Source organism: Schistocerca americana, chromosome 3 (assembly GCF_021461395.2).
Source record: "Schistocerca americana isolate TAMUIC-IGC-003095 chromosome 3, iqSchAmer2.1, whole genome shotgun sequence".
In the NCBI taxonomy this organism is placed as follows: domain Eukaryota; kingdom Metazoa; phylum Arthropoda; class Insecta; order Orthoptera; family Acrididae; genus Schistocerca; species Schistocerca americana.
Window position 1 is genome coordinate 574636035 of NC_060121.1, and position 14638 is coordinate 574650672.

At 40.0% G+C, this 14638-nt stretch overlaps 1 protein-coding gene across 1 annotated transcript in view; it reads right to left on the reverse strand.

Annotated features, from left to right (window-relative positions):
* The window catches only part of LOC124607326 (acetylcholinesterase-like), a 141542-nt gene that overhangs the window by 87789 nt on the left and 39115 nt on the right, over positions 1–14638 (reverse strand). Inside the window, exon 3 of the mRNA XM_047139627.1 lies at positions 13248–13524. Coding sequence (XP_046995583.1) covers positions 13248–13524 — 277 coding nt within the window. The remainder of the gene's footprint in view (positions 1–13247; positions 13525–14638) is intronic.

Genomic DNA, 14638 nt, shown 5'->3' on the forward strand with positions numbered 1-14638 from the left:
AGCACTCATTACTTCATGAGTATAAAGTGCTAGTTGTGCTTCGAAATAACGATATTTTCTGAATCCCTGCTGACTACATGTCAATAAATCGTTTTCTTCTAGGTACTTCATAATGTTCGAATACAGTATATGTTCAGAACCCTACTGCAAATCGAAGTTAGTGATATGAGCCCGTAATTCAATGGATTACTCCTACTTCCCTTTTTGGGTATTGGTGTGACTTGAGCAATTTTCCAGTCTTTAGGTACGGATCTTTCTGTGAGCGAGTGGTTTTATATAATTGTTAAATATGGAGCTATTTCATCAGCATACTCTGACAGGAACCTGACTGGTATACAATCTGGACCGGAGGCCTTTCCTTTATTAAGTGATTTAAGTTGCTTCGTTACTCTGATGATATCTACTTGTATGTTTCTCATCTGAGCAGTTGTTCAGGAATATTTACTTCGTCTTCTTTGGTGAAGGAGTTTCGGAAAATCGTGTTTAATAACTTTGCTTTATTGGCACTGTCATCAGTGAATTCACCGTTGTTATCGCGCAGTGAAGGTATTGATTACGTCTTGTCACTGGTGTGCTTTATGTATGACCAGAATCTCTTTGGGTTTTCTGCCAGATTTCGAGGCAGAGTTGAGTTGTGGAAATTATTGAAAGCATCTCGCATTGAAGTACACTCTATATATCGAACTTCTGCAAGACTTTGCCAGTCTTGGGGATTTTGCGTTCTTTTAAAACTGACGTACTTTTTTCGCTGTTTCCGCAACAGCGATCTGATCTGTTTTGTGTACCATGGGGGATCATTACCATCATTTATTAATTTATGTGATATATATCTCTCAGTTGCTGTCGATACTATCTCTCTGAAATCATTCCACAACTTTTCTACGCATACACGATCATATCGGGAGGAGTGCAGACTCTCTCAAAAAGGCGTTAAGAGTATTTTTATCAGCTTTTTTAAATAGATATACTTTGCGTTTCTTTTTGGTGGTTGTAGGAGTTACAGTATTCAACCTAGCAGCTATTACCTTGTATTTATCAGGACACTCACTATTTGTCCAGGATTATTTGTTGCTAAGAGGTCAAGTATGCTTCCGCAACCACTTACGCTGCGGGTGGGCTCATGAACTAATTCTTCAAAATAATTTTCTTAGAAAGCATTCAGAACAATTTCGGATGACGTTTTACGCCTGCCGCCAGCTTCAAACGTATAATTTTTCTAACACATCGAGGGCAGATTAAAGTCACTACCGACTACAACTGTATGAGTGGGGTACCTATTTGATATAAGACTCAAGTTTTCTTTGAACTGTTCAGCAACTATATCTTCTGAGTCGGTGGGTCAGTAAAAAGATCCAATTAACGGTTTAGTCCGATTGTCAGATATAACCTCTACCCATACTATTTCGCAGGAACTATCTACTTCAATTTCACTACAAGGCAAACTACTTCTGACAGCAATAAATACTCCACCACCAATTCTATTTAATCTATCCTTTCTGAATACTTTTAGATCGTTAGGAAAATTTCTGCTGAACTTATTTCCGGCTTTAGCCAGCTTTCTATACCTATAACTATTTGAGCTTCAGTGCTTTCTATTAGGGTTTGGAGCTCTGGTTCTTTCCCAAAACAGCTACGACAATTTACAACAACAATACCGATCGTTTTTACAACTAACTTACTGTGTTTTACCTGCCCCCTTTTAGATGGACGCCCATTCTGCACAGACCCCACTACCCATGTAGCCACTTCCTGTGTGTAGTGGACTCCTGACCTATTAAGCGGAACCCGGAAACCCATCACCCGATGGCGCAAGTCAAGGAATCTGCAGCCTACACGTCACAGACCGCCTGAGCCTGTGATTCAGACCCTCCACTTGGCTGTGCACCAGAGGACCACAGTCGGTTCTGTCGACACTGCTGCAGATGGTGAGCTCCGCCTTAATCTCGCAAGCAAGACGGGCAGTCTTTACCATTTCCGCTAGCTGCCCAAAACCAGAGGAATCTCTCCGATCCAAAGCGACATACGTCATTGGTACCAACATGAGCCACCACCTGCAGTTGGCTGCACCCTGTACTCTTCATGGCATCCAGAAGGAGCCTCTCCACATCCAGAATGATTCCCCCTGGTATGCACACTGAGTGCACACTGGCTTTCTTCCCATCCTTGACAGCCATATTCCTAAGGGGCCCAATTATGCACCTGACATTGGAGCTCCCAACTACAAGCAGATCCACCCTCTGTGAACGCCCAGACCTTGCGGGCCAAAAAGCTTCCTCTGGAACAGGGTGGACGACTGCGTCCGGCTCAGAGACATTGTCAGCCTCAGATAATGCCCAAAACCTGTTCGTCCAACAAACCGAGGAGGCACTATAATCGGCCCCTTAGAAAGTTTTTTGCTGTCTGCCAGACTTTGGAATGATCTCTCCCTCAACCACGGGTGAGAGGTCAACCTCAGTGCAGGCAGTACCGAGGGAAGACACAGCAGCGGACCGAGTGGGGGACACATGGGACATGCTCGACATCTCTCGCATCCCTGTGTCCAACCCCCCACAGTGATGCCCCCTGGCAGCAGCCTCAAGCTGTATGACAGAATCCAATGGAGCCTGGAGCAGTGAGCGAAGGGTCGCCAACTCAGCTCGCATCCGTACACAGCAATTACAGTACCTGTCCATTACTGCAGTCGCTCCTGTTTCAAGCTCGTAAAAAACACAACAAATGAACAGTTTACTCGCCTTCTAAGCAGCAGGAACACAAGGTGTTCTGTTACTGACGGTCTATCCGACACTAAGCTACACTAATCAAAACAAACAAAATCCTGTACAATACGAGGGTCGATAGCAATGGCAGTACTGTATGCTACACTGTTATTAAAATAAAAGCTTGTGCCTAGTAAGCACTCGAACACGCAAGAAATTATAAAAATGATCTAGTAAAAATAATCTAGTAAGCTCATAAAAATATACAAAAAACGAACAGTGTACTCGCCTTTTTAGCAGCAGAAACATGTGGTGCTCTGTCACTGGCGGTCTATCCAATACTTTCTTTTACAACACACTGGAGAACAAACTTGCAGATCGTGGTGACTCTCCCATTCTCTTTGTTTCACAGGAAAGTAATCGAACCTATATCGATCACTGCAGTGACGTCTCTTTCTTATCCACACCGTATCAATATGTAATCGAAAGAGCAATATAACATCATTGAATGTAGCTTGTAGCTAAGCGATGGCTTGCTTTGCCTCTCGCCAGGGTGCACCTGCGCGTTTTGCCACGCTGACGTAATGATGGCCCCACCAGCTCATACATACATTAATCCTTGTTCCGTAGATAAAGAATACAACATTTCTTAATGATGTGGAATGTATCAATTTAATATAAGTTTTCTTTACACAAAATAACTATTCTTTTTTTTTTTACATTTACTACTTACTTCATATCTAAGAATTCACCTATTGAGTAGAAGGAGCTGTCATTCAGAAAATCTTTTAAATTGCTTTTAAATGTTGGTTAGCTATCTGTCAGACTTTCAATACTATTTTACAAATGACCAAAGATTTTTGTGGCAGCATAATTCACCCCTTTCTGTGGCAAAGTGAGATTTAATCCAGAATAGAGAAGATGATCATTTCTTTTAGTGTTGTAGCTGTGCACTTTGCTGTTATTTCTGGATTGGGATGGGTTATTAATGACAGATTTTCTGTGTGGTTGTGTGTGTGTGTGTGTGTGTGTGTGTGTGTGTGTGTGTGTGTGTGTGTATTGCGAAGGTACTGTAAATATCTTGAGTTCCTTAAATAAATGTCTGCAAAGTGATCTTGGGTGGGCTCCAGCTATTATTCCGATTACACACTTTTGTGCAATGAATACTTTCTCTCTTAATGACGAGTTGCCTCAAAATATGATGCCATATAAAAGTAGTGAATGAAACTAGGCATACTAGGCTAATTTACTGATATGTTTAACACCGAAATTGGCAGTAACCCTAATAACATAAGTAACTGAACCTAATCATTTCAGCAGATCGTCGATGTGTTTCTTCCAGTTCAATTTTTCATCAACACACCCAAAAATTTTGAGCATTCTGCCTTAGCAACAGACTTCTGTTAATAGTCTATATTTATCATTCGTGTTATGCCATTTACTGTACAGAATTGTATAAGCTGTGTTTTCTCAAAATTTAGTGAGATTCCATTTGCAGAGAACAACTTAATCATTTTCTGAAAGACATTATTTGCAATTTCCTCAGCTGATTCTTGCTTGTTGGGTGTGGTTACTATACTTATATCATCAGCAAAAAGAATTAGTTTTGCATCTTCATGAATATAGAGTGGCAAGTCGTTAATATGTATTAAGAAGAATAAGGGACCCAAGACTGAAACCTGTGGGACACCATTCTTGATACCTCCCCAGTTAGAGGACGCTACCAGTTTTTGAAGACTATCTGTACTGTTAATATGAACCTTCTTCATTCTTCCAGTTAAGTATGAATGAAAGCATTTGTGCACTGTCCCACTCATACCGCAATACTTAAGCTTATCTAGAAGAATTTCATGATTCACACAATAAAAAGCCTTTGACAGATCACAAAATATCCCAATGGGTAATGTTTGGTTATTCAGTGCATCTAATATTTGATCAGTGAAAGCACTTTAGCATTTTCTTTTGAATAGCCTTTCTGAAAACCAAACTGACATTTTCTTAGTACTCATTTTTACAAATATGTGATGCTGCTCATGAATACATTACTTTTTCAAGAATTTTGGATAAAGCTGTCAGAAGTGAGATTGGGTGATAGTTGTTAACATTTTATCTATCCCCTTGTTTATGCAATGGTTTAACAATAACATATTTTAGTCTCTCTGGACAAATGCCCTGTTTCAGTGAGCTACTAATATGTGGCTGAGAATCCTACTTGTTTGTTGGGAACAGCCTTTCAGTACTCTGTTGGAAATGCCATCAATTCCATGTGAGCTTTTACTTTGGAGTGAATTTATTATTTTCCTAATTTCAGTAGGAGAGGAGAGTTGAATTTTAATTTAGTCAAATTGCATGGATATTCCCTCTTCCATATACTGCCTTGCATTTTCTAATGAATAGCTGGGTCCTATTTTGTCTACAACACTTAAAAATGACTGTTAAAAATGTTTTCTACTTCTGACTTCTTGTTAACAAACTACTCATTGTGTTTAGCAGAAATACAGTCTTCCTGTGCTCTCAGTTGCCCTGCTTCCCTTTCAGCAATATTCCAAATTGATTTAATTTTATTATCAGATGTGCTAATCTCAGTCGTAATGCACGTACTTCTGGACTTTTTAATAATTTTTCGTAACAGAGTGCAGTAGTTTTTATAATGTTCCACTGTTTCAGGATCATTACTCCTCCTAGCTATAAGATACATTTCCCTTTTCTGTTTGCAAGATATTTTTATCCTTGTAGTAAGCCATGGCCTTTACATGGTTTCTTGCAATTATATTTCACTATTTTTTTAGGGGACCTGTTTTCAAATATACTCACAAGGTATCAAGAAATAGGTTAAATTTTAAATTAGTATCATGTTCTCTGTACACCTCATCCCAGTCTAACTGTTGCAAGCTTTCCCTAACATTTTGAACTGTTAAATCGTTAATTGAACGTTCTATTCTGGAGGACTGTTTTGCATTACTGTACAGAGCTATGTCATATAATGTAACTAGCTGTGCATCATGATCAGACAGACCATTCTTAACAGGAAAAGTTTTTATTTTACTAAATTTATCTTGGTTTATGAAAATATTATCTGTCAGTGTGCAGCTTTTCGGTACCACCCAAGTACTAAAATCAATAACTGATGTCAAATTGAAAGAACCAAGTAATATTTCAAGGACAAGCTTTCTATCAGACTCTTTCATAACATCTACATTGAAATTTCCATAAACAATAATTTGCTTTCCTCTAACAGACAGCACAACGAAGTATCCAAGTTTTTCAAAAATAGTTGGAAATTTCCCAATGGGGACCTATATATAGCTACAATTATAAAAGTTCAGTTATTTAGTTTAAGCTCACATACACATGCTTCTATTTGTTGCTCTATACTAAAATTTTTGGTTTCCAAATTTTTCACTCTATGACAGATTTTAACATGTATGGCAACTCCTCCTCTCTCCATAGTGTCTCTACATACATGTGCTGAAAGCTGATATCCATCTACATTTACCATTTCCATACATATGACTATATGATGTTCAGGCAGGCATAGTACATTTATTCCATCCTCAGTTTCTAAATCTTCTAAACAAACAAGAAACTCATCTACTTTGTTTTTTAATCCCCCGCTACTCTGATGAAATATATTAACATTATTTACACTTTGCTTTTATGTAGATCTTGTGACATACTAACATTTTTTTTTTCACTGTACTGTTATGAGAATCTTGTGATATTTTCAAATCTCCAGTACCTGCCTATTTGAACTTCTCATTGAGCTTTATTTAATTCAATATAGGATGATAGGACACTGATCTTTGCCTAAAAAAAGGGCTCCTATAAGTTTCAGTGCCCTCCTAAAGATTTTTCTATCACCCCAGCCAGTTTACCCTTCCCTTTTGAGATTCGGGCGATGTCTTGTGAAGTCCCACTGACCAATACCATCAACAGGTACCAAACCTGTACCTGACAAAGTAGCTGCCCGAAGCAGCTGATCTAGCTCCATATTGACCCTCCTGATAGAGCTGTTCAATTGGGGCCGAGCATACTGCAACCAAGACAACATTTGTATGGTTCGTTGCAGATGCTATTTTTAGCAGGTCACACTTAATATTGTAGCCCTGATCCCCATCAATGCTGTTTCCCACTCCACCCACTACCACAATATGATCCTGCTTTGTAAAACCCTTGCACAATGATCCTACATCCTCTGTCACTTGGCTAAGACATGCACTGGGCTTGAAAATACTTGTGACCTAGTACCTGTCACCTAATTTTTCCTGCAAGATCTGGCCCACACCTCTTCCATGGCTACTACCTAACAACAGAGCTTCCCTCTTACTTTCCACTTCTTTTGCGAGAGTTGGTGTCCTAGTTAAAGTCTGCTGACTGCTGACTACACTTACATATACTTGAGCCTCTTCCTTAGATGACTGAGGCAGCAAGGCAAATCTGTTGTTTGTGCCAATGATGAAACTGTCAGATACTGTTCTCTTACTGTGGCCCCTGTTCGTTGCTACCACTTCCCACCTGTCTTCACCCTTCTCCCCCTCCCTTAACCTCGTCAGTTCCTCCATAGCACTATCCAGTTCAGCCTGAAGGGCTCTAATCTTCCCTTCCTGTTCCGTTATTTTCCTATCCCTTGAACATAATCTGCATTACCTTGGAAGAGACCCATTTGCTTCCCAATTCCCATGCCACTACATTCACCCCAATGTAACCATCTGCCACAACAGTTGCACAGAACCATAGAACTGACTTTCCTATGGCAGCTAATACACTTCTTGCTCATTTTTTACAAAATTTATCTAGGCAATAACGGTAATATTCTATTAACTACAGATCACAAGAGTCACTAAAGGTATGTGGAATACTAATGGACGTGTATATTATTAATGTAGTAACATAATGCAGTTAAGCTAACGTTAAAAATCAAAACTCGTATACTCGAAAAATTAGGCCTAAGATCGTGTATGCACGAAACGACCTTTGCGCGTTTTGAAAGGAAATCAAAGATTGAACGTTAAACCTTTAATTCCCAGAGTAGATACGACGCTACTAAACATATGAGTAATGAAAACAACTTAAATTCTTCATTTAATACTTAAAGAAATGTCTTAAATTTGTATGTAATCCTCACTCGTTTAACATCGATTGCTGGAGGATGGCTGTCAAAGGGAAATCGCATTTAGTTATGTGCGACATGGACGCTTAGAGCAATTGCTACAATTAAATATTGTTTCGAGCATGTGGGTGGCGTAATTCCATCAACTTATACGCCCGAGAAGGACCTTACTCGGATTTGGTGGATGACGGCTCTGGAATTTAATCTCGTATTTACGGGTAAAGAATCCACGTGCGGATTGGAATTACAGAATAACAGGCATTGGCGAACGTGCGACTTGTTTGGAGAGCACAGTAGTATGTGGACTGTATGAAAATTCGAAGCTATCCGTTGATCTTAGGCATCATTGTATTATGTTTAGTTGATTCGATTTTGTTTAAAAGTTTTACTGATGGCCAACCTGCATTGCTAAAAATGTCTGCGTGTACATGACACAATCGTTTTTGTTTAGTGAGTCTGAGCCCAGTTTTTAATTTATCAGTATTTTTACTTATCCCTTGCTAATTTTAGTTTAATTTTGTTAATTTTATTTTAATTTTATTTTGTACTAAGATTAGTTTAAATGTTTTTGTATTAGTGGAAACATTATTTAAACCCTGTTTTATGCAACAGGGCGGGGTCAAATCCATTTTATCATATTTTCTTGATATAGCTAAACTTATATTTTACAGTTGTCCGTTCCTTACTTTCATTTGCTGAGCGTGCAGGTCTCAATTCACATGTTAACTATTGATGAATTTTTTGTTTGTTTTGGACATGCGTTAATTGAAACCTTCTTTGTGTCTAGTAAGGCCTGCATATCATAGTGCGCCATTTGCAATTACTGTGATAGAAGGTCCGCGCCATGTATTTCCTTCCAAACATCAACGGAAAGTTTCTCAATTTGCAATCACTTGAAAGTTGTTTCTCAGTTTTCAATTATTAAAGTTACTCTGTCTCACTCTCACTTTTTTTTTCTTTCTTACATTTAATGTCTCTTCTGGACGGCCTTTCATGTTGTTTTTGTGACCTGGAATCCTAACGCTACTAGCTAGTCGCTTGCTGCAGTATTTCACATATCATACACTGACCACTGTCGGAGGGGGGGACCGCAACGACAAAGAATGATTAATGCAGAGTATTGACATTTCGGGAATACAGTTGTCTAGGTAACATATGTAAGTATTATTGCAAGATCACAGGTTAAGTAATGTAAGCGTTAGATATGCCACTGGAAATGTGAGATGCTCATACATTAATAACCGGTGTAACTGCCAGAAGCTGGAAACGCGCCATCGTTGTGTTATACAGATGCCGGATGTCAATTTGTGGGATGGAGATCCATTCCTCTTGCACTTCGTCGGTCAACACAGGGACGTTAAATAATGGTTGTGGAAAACGCTGGAGCTGTCGTCCGACGATGTACCATATGTGCTCGATTTGAGACAGACCGAGCAGCCGGCCGGGGTGGTCGAGCGGTTCTAGGCGCTACAGTCCGGAACCGCGCGACCGCTACGGTCGCAGGTTTGAATCCTGCCTCGGGCATGGATGTGTGTGATGTCCTTAGGTTAGCTAGGTTTAAGTAGTTCTAAGTTCTAGGGGACTGATGACCTCAGAAGTTAAGTCCCATAGTGCTCAGAGCCATTTGAACAGACCGAGCAGGACACAGCAGCTTGTCAATACTCTGTAGAGTATGTTGGGTTACAAAAGTGGCATGTGGGCGAGCGTTATTCAGTTGGAGAACAGGCGTTGGAATTGATTTCATGAAGGGCAGCACTGTAGGTCGAATCACTACATTGACGTACAGATTTGAAGCCAGGGTGCATGGGAGAACCACGAGAGTGTTCCTGCTGTCATACGAAATCGCTCCCCAGACCGAAACTCCAGGTCAAGGTGACTTGCTAGTGAATATGATTCAAAAATTCGATTTTTTTCCGTCTTACATCAATATTTAGAGTTTTGTGAACAAAATGGTAGTTAAATTAATCGATTTGGGCATCAGGAACATCTATGAAAACAAATTTAAGTAAATGTCGGTATGCGGCAACGACCGTGTTTTGGCTGCGGTCGGGTTTCAAATGGCGTCATTATTATTTTTCCTCTTCGAAAAGATACATCTCGTAATCGTTTTTTGTGTTGGCAGCCCTGTTAACACACACGCCTTCCGATGCTCCTTTGTTTTCCTTTATATATCTACGGTTTTCGAGAGTTGTTTGTGTTCAAACTTCTGTACATTGTTGAGTTGTTGGTGCTGTGTCATTCTCGGAAGAAGTTATGCCTCCAAAAATGTGTTTTGGAACGGGAAAACGTAAGTTTGATGGTAATCGGTTTAGTTCGTTGGAAGTAGAGACTGTGTAATTACATCCACAAACCAACTGGACGCTATGTCGACTCCGCCAAGTGCCCCAAGACAGTAGCTAAAATTTTTGAGTACCCAGAGTTACATTTCTATAAAATATGATCAAAACACTGTAACGGAATGTGTTTCCATAACTGCTGAATTGAGTGCTTTATGTTCGCTTCTAAAGAATGTTGCTGTGTGTGTGCTTTGTGGAAAAGATGGTATTAAAATTGTCGAAGATTTTGAAGGCAGGAAAGGTGTGGCTAGTAAGTTAAATGTGTTTTGTGATTTCTGTGGGGTAACTAAAACAGGGTATTCTTCTGGATTGTGCAAAGGAAGAGTTTATTAGACAAATATCAGACTTGCATATGGAATGAGGTGTATTGGGAGGGAAGAAAAGCAGCTCAAACATTTTGTGCTTTAATGAATATGCCCCCACCTACAAGACCTGAGAAATACACACAGTTACTTCTTGAAAGTCTTGGTCAAGTGAGTGCTGTGTCAATGAAGAAACCAGTAAAAGAAACTATGTTATGCAATGAAGGTGACACTGATATAGCTGCAGCCTCTGATGGAACATGGCAGAAGCGTGATCACCTATCATTGAATGGTGTTGTCACCGCAACATCCCTAGAAAATGGAAAGGTGATTGACATATAATGTATGACAAAGGACTGCCATGATTGCAAAGGAAATAACCAGGATTATATTTGTGTTCAGAATTTTTCTGGGATCAGTGGTAGAATGGAATCAGAGGGAGTTCTCGGAATATTTCAAATGTCAGAAGAGAATTATGGAGTACGGTATATGAAGTACCTTGGAGATGGAGACTCCAAAGAGTTTGCAAATGTGTTGGAAAATATGCCTTATGGAAGAACTGTAAAAGTTGAAAAGTTAGAATGTGATGGTCATATCCAAAAGAGGATGGGTACACGTTTACATAAGCTAATGAAAGATATGAAGGGGAAAAAACTCAGTGATGGCAGACCAATTGGTGGTCGGGGTCGTCTTACTAAGGAACAGGTGGGCAAACTGCAGCTCTATTATGGTTCAGCCATAAGAAGGAATCTAGACAATACTGTGGTCATGAAGAAAGCAGTAGGGGCTAACTTTCTCCATAAAGCTTCTATGGACGACCATCCACAGCATGTTCTCTGTGACAGTGGTGTAGACACATGGTGTGGATACAAAAAAGCAATAGGAAATGGTGAGACTTATGCACACCATCACTCCCTGCCATCTGAGTTATTGGAAACAATGAAGCCCATATACAGGGACCTAAGTGACACTAAACTACTGTCATGGTGCTTACATGGAAAAATACAAGACGTTAATGAATGTTTCAACCATGTGATATTGGAATGCCTGCCTAAAACTGTGTTTGTTGGTTTCAGTACTATGAGATTAGGTGTATTAGATGCCGTTATTTGCTTTAATGATGGGGCAGTTAGCTTATGTGATGTTTTAGAGTTGTTAGGTCTAACTCCTGGTTTCAATATGAGACAATCAAAGATGGCAATTGATTCCTTGAGAGTGGCCGAAGGCAAGAAATGCGTTCTTGAGGCAACTATAGAGGCCAGAATAGCAAAGAGGAGCGAGAAAAGGATGAGAGAAGATGAGGAACACACAAACCAAGAATGTTATGCACTGGAGGGTTTTAAGAACAACAGAGGTGAGTAACAGATGAAATGTACCTTTAAACTGAATTTCCCAAGAATCAGATTTCCTGATATGTTTATTTTATGCAAAAAAGCTATTTGAGCTAGAGGTCTGGATTTTTTGTGATATTTCAGGCTACCATTTGGAGAAAAGTAGACTACAGACACCGGCTTAGTATCACCAGGAGGAAAAATATACCCATACTAACTATAAAAAATTACCTTAATTTTGACTGTCTAATTTATGTATTTATCGTATAAAAACTATTGACTGAAATCGTTTGGTTGTTGTCTACTTTTTAGATAATAAAGTTTTAAGCACCTAAGGAAAGTAGTTAATAAGTCTATAGACTAAAAACATAGACTGCCAAAAAAAATTTTAAATTACTGACCAACATAAATGTTTATATAATAAAGTTTATATCAAAGCTATTCTGATTATTCTTATACCAAAATCTTCATCCTTAAAACACTTTCATTGGTCTAAAATTTCTTTGTATTCAGAGTTCACATTATGTAGTTAGACCTTCATAAACTTTATGAAAATTCTTACTGTTTTTCCAACCATTCACTGGCAAGTTACATTAAGTCCAGTGTCTCTAGCATGCGGACAGATTGGTTGTGGGCCCTCAAGTGGCCTTCTCCTAACCAACACATGGCTGTCACTGGCACTGAGGCAGAACTAGCTTTCATCAGAAAACACAATAGGCCTCCATCCTGCCCTCCAATGAATTCTCGCTTGATACTACTGAAGTCGCAAATGGCAGTGGTTCAGGGTCTGTGGAATGCACGCTAAAAGGTGTCAGGCTTGCAGCTTTCCTTGAAGTAACTGATTTGTAACAGTTCTTTGTGTCACTGTGATGCCAGCTGCTGCTCAAATTGCTGCTGCAGATGCAATACGATGCGACAGAGCCATACACTGAACACGATGGTCTTTCCTCTCAGTAGTGCCACGTGGCTGTCTGGAGCCTGGTTTTCTTGTGACCGTACATCCTCGTGACCAGTGCTGTCAGCAGTCATGTGCAATGGTTAAATTCCTGCCACATCTTTCTTCAATATCGCTCAAGGAACATCCAGCTTCCCGTAGTCCTATTACACTACTTCATTCAAACTCAGTGACATGTCTTTGTCGCCTTGAAGGCATTCTTGACTAACATTAGCTCACAACGTCCAATCTCAAAGGTAATTAACGCTCACGACAGTTACGGCGTGTATTTAAAGCAAAAATGATTTCTATCCTCATGGTGACGCTACTAGCAACACTCTTATGTGACTGGCGCGAAAATTGATTCGACCTCAATCTTTAAGATGTATAGACACGCCAACCAACATCCATTTATGTTACACAACTCCTTCTTGGTGTTGCGATGTTTTCCGTCGGTGTATTTTACTAGTTCCTCCATTCGTATGGCTACCTGTTATCATTCGTATTTATCATCATTACTTTTGTTAGAAGTACTTACCGAGCGGGCCCAAGCGGTAGTTGACAGTGACCAGTATGATTCCATACGAGACGAGAAAATCAGGCCCGAACTCACGGCCATCGCCGCTGCCGTGTGAGAAACCCCCGCCGTGCACCCAGAACATGACGGGCAGCGCTGCGCCTTCCGCTGGAACGCCAGGCACGTACACGTTCAGGTAGAGGCAGTCCTCCGACCCACTGCCGTCCTCTTGTACACAGTTGCTGCCATATTCTGTGGCGTTGAACACGCCCTCCCAGCCCGCTACTGGTCGTGGCGCCTGTCAGAAATTAATTTTTGGTTTCAAAATCGCAAGAAAATGTCGAAGACTGCTAGTATTATATTGATATTGTTCACAGTGGTGACTTCCTTCTACCACTGGACTTTATTCGTTGATATTCGTAGCTATTTTTACAAATATTTGCATACTCTTTGCTGATATTTAGGACGATTATGCTTACAGAGACAAAGACTTTAGTCTCTATGATTCATCGTCATTTTCAGTATCAGCCATATGACGTCCATAGGTCTTAAATGATCGGATGAGAAAAACATGTTCCTTAATGAAAAATGAACTCCATTGTATGACATATCGTTCCTCAAAGTTTGTCAATGAGGTTCTCAAACACCCTGTACAATATCGTCATACGCAATTTTACATCCTCTGTTGTGTAAAGACAACCTCTAGATTTATACATAAATTAAGTTCTTCAACACTATTTATCGATGTCGCTCCTCCAGGTGTTCCAATAAAGTCCATTCACTTTATTTGATTGTCGTCTTCTCTTCTTATCTCTTGGAATAAAGCCTAGTATTTCCTTGTTCAACCTACCACCCAGTCTTCTGGCTATATTTTCCATTTCGATTTCATTTTCTTTACGGTCGTATCAACGTTTCCCACTCTAGTTTGTTCCCAGGGTCATTTATTTCTGTTCTGAACCTTACCCCAAAACCTGCAGCAACACTGATTTAAGCCTTAGTTCATCTACATGCTAAAGATCACAATACACAGCCCTGTAGTTTACCAGAATCACTGCAGTCAGACAAATTCTTTTTATTTCTATTCCTGTCGGTCTAGTAGCTGTCTTAACTTCGTCCTCTGATTCTATGATTTCATTTCGATATGCTGGTTATATAAGGGGCAATCGAGAAATTTCCGTTCGAGGGCCGTACAGTGCTCAGTACGTCAAGCAGGCAAAATCGCCATGAACATTGAGCCAATCATCCCACCGACGCACCAGGGTGAGGAACCCATCCGGTAAAACACTGTGTCCCGCTGCTTGAAGTAGTCCGTAACTGCCCGGTGAACACCCTCTTCGGAAGGAACAGTAGTGATAACCTCATGGGCAGAGATCAGTACTATATGTCGGATGCTCGAGTATCCTCCACTCGAG